The 6,000-nt window shown below is 44.8% G+C and overlaps 1 protein-coding gene across 6 annotated transcripts in view; it reads left to right on the top strand.

Annotated features, from left to right (window-relative positions):
- The window catches only part of TMEM161B (transmembrane protein 161B), a 55,055-nt gene continuing 49,055 nt past the window's right edge, over positions 1 to 6,000 (top strand). For 4 of the 6 annotated variants that reach the window (XM_075447286.1, XM_075447285.1, XM_075447284.1 and 1 more), the window contains exon 1: positions 230 to 300. In XM_075447286.1, the coding sequence (XP_075303401.1) occupies positions 298 to 300 (3 nt within the window). In that variant the 5' untranslated portion in view covers positions 230 to 297. Of the gene's footprint in view, positions 72 to 229; positions 301 to 934; positions 1,006 to 6,000 lie in introns of those variants that run through there. The other 2 variants (XM_075447288.1, XM_075447287.1) reach the window with 2 other exon arrangements.

The raw sequence follows: 6,000 nt of genomic DNA, 5'->3' as shown, positions 1-6,000 counted from the left end.
GGCGCCGCTCCTCGCTGCTTTCCCTGTCTGCCGGCGGGGACAGAACGGCAGGCGCGGGGGTGGCCTCCGAGGTGCGCCCTCTCCTCGCCGCGTCCCCGTCCGCTCAGGCAGCTAGCCGGCCACCTCAGGGTGGGGAGTGGGGGGCCTCGTGGTGGCGGGGTCCTGGCGTGACCTCCGGGCGGGAGCCGGCGCGGCGGGGCCTGTCGGGCGGCGGGAGCGGCCCGGCGGATTTATGTGCTGGGAGCGGGGCCGGGGCGGGCGGCTGGAGCGGCGGGCGGCGGGGCCGGCTCGAGCACCATGGTGAGCTTGGCCTTCCCGGTGGCCGTGTCCCGCCTTGGAGGGTTATTTCATGGGGGAGCGGGGCGATCCGCTGCGCTCTGCGGCCCGGGCCGCGTGTGGGGGAGCGGGGTCTTCAGCGAAGGCGCGGAGCTGCCGCCTCGCGTCTCCCTCGGAGCCCCCCCGAAACGGGCTCTTTAATCCGCCGCGGCCGTGGGCCTCTCGGGATACCTTTGCCAAGGCCCCGGCTTTTCTCTGCTCCGTGCTCTGGGGTCGGGTCGCGGCCGCGGCCTGAGGCAGCGCGCGAATGCGCCGGGTTTGGGGGGGAAATCCCGGCTGGGGTTGGGGGGGGTGAAAATCCCGGCTGAGGTTGAGGGGGGAAAAAATCCCGGCTGAGGTTGGGGGGGGGGGAAATGCTGCCTGGGGTTGGAGGGGGGAGAAATACCGGCTGGGGTTGGGGGGGAAATTTCCTGCCTGGGACTGCTGGAAAAGTCCCAGCTGGGATTGCGGGGAGGAATCCCGTCTGGGATTGCTGGAAAAGTCCGAGCTGGGGTTGCGGGGAAGAAAATCTCATCTGGGATTGGGGGAAAATTCACGGCTGGGATTGTGGGGAGAAAATTCCCATCTGGGATTGCGGAGGAAATATCCCGTCTGGGACTGGGGGGAAATCCCGCGTGGGATTGCGTCCCTGGGCAGGTGCTTCGGCACGGACAGGACTTGCCGCGTGTGGTGAGTTTGTTGTGTGGGCAGTGGCGGGAGAGCGAAGTTGGTGTAGTTGCCGCTAACGACATCGGCTGGTTGAGGACATGTAGCTTGAAGAGGGGAGCCTGAGCATTTCATGAGTGGGAATATAATGAGAAGTTACCTTTCGCTATAAAGCTACGCCAAGTTTTGTGTTTAGGTGTTTCTTACCATTTACAACACTGGAGTTGGTAGGCACTGCTTTTAACATGCTTATTTTACAGCTGTGAGCCATGTGAGGCACCATAGGGATGCGCGAGTGCAGGTATAAAAACATATTTTTTGTGTGCCGTTAATGCATACGTTTCTCTTCCAAATGGATATACATTTCAGTGAGCAGTTTTAGCTACAGCAACGTGATTGTTCAAATGGTGGAAGTCTTGCTTGGGGAATACACTTTGGAGTTATGCTTTGAGTAAAACCCGTCTTTTTCTAATACTTAAATATTTAATCACCTCATTCTACTAAGGTATTTTTTAATTATGTATGTCTTGAAATCTGAAAGGAACTGGCCAGGATTTTTTCTCATTATGTCTCTTCCTACGTTCTTTTTCTTTTCTGTGGAGGTTGATCAAAAGGTCCTGAGAGGCTCCTGTCATATGCAGGAGAGTATGGGTGCTGTCGTCTAGCTCTGTGTATTTGAAGCTACTTTTGGAAAGTCGCAAGCAAATACACTTGTTCCTCTCAGCGTAGGTTCTTCTTTAAATAAATGGAGTGCTTGCTGCTGTTGCCTGATGGGGTGAGAAAAACAGGCAATTTTCTTTGCTTGTTGCTTTCAGTATGGACAAATAATCTGTGTGTGATTCTGTGACGTAAGCAAAGTGAAGAGATGGAGGTCTGCTTTTATGCTGTATTCTCCAGTTCCAAAGCAACAGGAGAATGAAATGTTCATCAGTTTCTTTTGCATCAAGAGGCTTATAAATCAAGTCATCAAAACAATTAACTGGCAGCGCTCTGCCAAGTTGGGACCACGAGGACTCGTTTATGTGGTGGCAGTGCCAGCTACCCTCACAACTTTACACTCTGTGCAAGCATCTTAATAGTATGTAGGGCCATGGTGTTTTAGACTGTTCAGCAGAGGCATTAAAAGACTTCGCTTTTTACACTTGCAAGGATTTCTGTCATGGCAAAGCCCCCTATTTAAAAAGTGAGTGTTTTGGAGAGTGAGAGCTTCATGGCTCCTGCTTGTGTTAGTTGGGGAAATATGTGTAAACTAGATTTGTAAAATCTTTGAGTAGTAATAATACAATATAACCTTGGTTTTTCCTCTGTAGTAGATCAGTCCGCTGAACTAGTTTTACCTGTAATTTAATAATATGTTGGACATCTATTGGTGTTCTGCACAGCAAGCATTCTGTATTGGCTTCTTCAGTAATGATCATAATTCTGTGATTTTATAAATGCCCTTTTCTACAGCCCTAACTTGATTTGCCTAATGATCACTAGTTCTGTTACCTTTGTGCTTAGAGAGCCTCAGTGGAAAGAGAAGCAAGACTGGCAGGTAAGGTGCGTTTGGCTGACTGGAATGTGGTTCCAGTTTTAAACAAAACACCTTGTTGCAAAGGGGGTTGGGCTGCTGGTGGCTGCTGCCGTCTAGCAGTTTATGGCTCTCCTTTGAACACGTGGAGAGACGCCGGTCAGGAGAGAATTGGCCTTTGGGTGGGAAAGACCCGCGAAGGTGAGCTGTTCGGTGGTAGTCCTAGATTCCTTGTATGTCCTTCGTGCCACTTTTTGCATCTCTGTTCCTCTCTGCTGTGTTGTAAACAGTGGTAGGTATAGGAGGATACAAATCCAGGGAGAACTTGGCCACGAGAAAAGAAGCAAAATCTAAATTTTGCAGAGATCTCCTGGCATAGATTTCTTTCCCAAAATTAGCTTTATGAATGTCTGATTTTTACAAATAAGATTTGAACTGCCTGAGATTGCTGACTATACAAGATACTGTTATAATGGTAGGTATTTTGTGAAAATGGTCTTTTTCCCAGGAAGCATTCGTTTTAAGACTTTGTTAGCCGAGCTCACTTTCTTTGTCCATTCCATGTTTTCTCCTGTTTAGCAAACAATTTTGAATGGCATTTATATTTCAGGAGAGTGCTGTCTTTTAAAAGGTGCAGCTTGAGCATGGACTTGCAGAGAAAATTTTGCATATGGAAAAGTCTCGTCTAACAGCAAAAGCAATAATGTGTCATTGATCAAGTGGCATTTCAGATAGGTTGAATTGGCATGGCTTCTAGGCTTCACAAATACCATTGCATTTTTGGAATTGCAGAAAATAACATTTGTTTTATTCTCCCAGAGATGTTGCTGGTTGCTACTAATATAGAAGCTTTTCCGCTTCTTACTTGAAAATTCACAACCCTCTTAGTATGTTTGTGGGCTACCATCAAAAGAGATTGATAAAAAAGTCTTGTTTTTGCAGGGCTTGCCACTTCAGAAGGTAGGTAGCTGGCATTGCGTTTCTAAAGGTGAGGTTGTGAAATGGAATCTGGTAGCTGCGTTTCAGGTATGCAGCTGCATTGCTGCTGCAGTCCTGCTGCACACAGCAGTTGGCTTCAGCTGAGGGCCCTTGTTGTGCAATGGAGGAGAAGGTTATTGCTAGAGAACAAGTCATTTCAAAGTCCCCTGTAAAGCTAGGTGTTTTAATTGTATGTAATACCTAAGTATGTGGTAGGGGAAAAAAGAAGAAAAAACCTGACTTGTTACTACAGGTGTGTGTGGGAGAATGACCTTGGACAAGGTCAAAATGAGGAAACTGGAGTGGTGTCTTGGCATAAAACTATTAACCTTGGCTATCTTTGCTCTGCATGTTCTGTTAATCAGCGCATGATGAAAAGAAAAATGTCCTTTAGGTAGAAGTACTTTTAAAAATTTGTTTATTTTTTTTGTTAGTATTTGGAGATAGCTGTCGGTGTATTATAAGTACACTTAACTAGCAGATAAGAGTATTGTAACTTTACCTTAATTACTTGTTCTTACTTTTTGTTCTCCGAATTATCAGCAACAGTGTCTCCAGGTGTGTAGTATAAAAGGTATAGAATGTGAAAACCAAAGTCTAGATTGTACTTTATTCAAACTTACGCTATTGCCTTTTGGACCTGTTTTCTTTTTTTCATAATTTTAAGAAATCTGGCAATCTTCCCTCTAATGTAGCTGCTGACACTTCTCTTGTAGACCACTTATGCGCTCCCTGCTATGTTTTAGTTCTTGGAAAACACGTGTTGTGTTGCACAAGCAAAAGCAAGAATGCCATGCTGACTGAAGGGCCTGGAACTGAGCACGGTGCTCAAGACTTTTATGACACCTCTAATCAAAGACCATCATCTGTCACAGAAACACAGCCAGACTGCAGTTAATAGGCAGTGTAGTCCCTACGTGGTTGCACTATTTCAGTCTCATCTTTTACCACAGGTTGCTTGCCAGCCTCCTTCTTTCAGAGGAGCTGACTTAACTGCCTGCGTAGTCATCTTTTCTGTGGGCCGCGTGCTTCTCAGCATTATACAGATCGATAGCAGTGTCTGATCAGCGGGACACTGACTTCTCTCTCCAGTGTCTTGAATTTGGATTTCAAATTCCAAGTTGAAATGCTGAAGCATGATAGGACATGGATGTATGTGGAATCAGAGAGTGCAGAAGGTCTTGCAAAATGGATTCAAATGATGTAATTTCCCACAAACTGTTCTGTAACTGCAGACATGTTATCTAATTTGTGCAGCAGTTCCTTATCTCTAAGAGGGGAATAATATTTCTAGTAAGTGAAGCCTGTCAATGATTGTGTGCTCAATTACTTTATCACAGATCACGTGGGTTGATGGGTTCCAGGTTTTATTCGCCAGAGGCTCTCAAAACTCCAAGGTGATGTGGACTTTGCCCTTTAGCATCTTCTTCCTCAAACAAGTATCATACTCTATTAAGCAGGGCTAGATTGTGTGTTTAAGTTGTGTTTTTTTTGGCTCAGTTCTAAGTTCTGTGTCCTCTAATTTAGAATATGGTAAGTAGAAGATACAAGATACTGGTGGGAATCAACCCACTTCAACCCAGTCAATCTTTATTCATGTTCCTGAAGCAAGTGGTTTTGAATTTAAAGTGGTATTAGTGGTAATGGGAAGACTTAAAAGTATATGGGAGACTTGATCTAGACAGAGCCTGAAATGGAGTGGACACTGTACTTTGTGGCTGGGGACAGGAGCAGGAAGAAGGTGTATTCTAGTGTTGTAATGTGAGATAGTTTGGGATGTTGTAGATTTTTCCAGAGTGTGTTAATAAACATAGAAGTAGTATGTAACCACGTACAGGCGAAAGAGTACAGTTGGCAAGATGTTGTGCATGTTATTTTGAGTGGGCACACCTCCTACTGCAGTTCTGTGCCATGTGTTCTTGGCTGATTGCAAGAAGATTAATGGAGTAGAATTTTTTAATTTCATGTGACAGCTTTACTCAATTAATGTATTGCTTGTGGTTGATCACTAACCTTCAAGAATCAAGAGAAAAATGCCCTGAACAAGTGAGTGGGTATATCCATTTTTTAATTGCTTGAAGTGTAGAAAAATGCCGAAAGGATATTTCCACCACAGAGTCAGATTTAAAATTAAGATTAAGGATATCGTAGCTGTTTTTTTATTTTTAATTTTTTTTTAATAACTTAAAATGTAGTAGGTTGTTTTCTGTAGTAAGCTGAAATTTTTTTTAAGTATTTCTGTTTTTAAGAAATACAACAATAACCCTTATGGGAGTGAGTATAGTGAATTTCTGCTGAAAGAGGGCCTGGAGGATTCAGAGAGACATTCAGTGTGCCAAGAAGAAATTATCTTAATGGGTTCAGTTACAACTTGCACCCTTCACTTGTGTAAGGAAATGGGGTTTCTGGAGGTGCACTTTTAAATAGTCTGTTGAATGGTTGGTATTTTAGCTCAGCTAGTGGACCTGCTGCTATACTGTACTATTTTATAAATAGATAAATGCTATACTACTTTAGTATAAAAAAAA

Source organism: Opisthocomus hoazin, chromosome Z (genome assembly GCF_030867145.1).
Source record: "Opisthocomus hoazin isolate bOpiHoa1 chromosome Z, bOpiHoa1.hap1, whole genome shotgun sequence".
NCBI lineage: Eukaryota > Metazoa > Chordata > Aves > Opisthocomiformes > Opisthocomidae > Opisthocomus > Opisthocomus hoazin.
The sequence above is the reverse complement of the archived record's forward strand: the minus strand, read 5'-3'. Positions and strand labels throughout refer to the sequence as shown.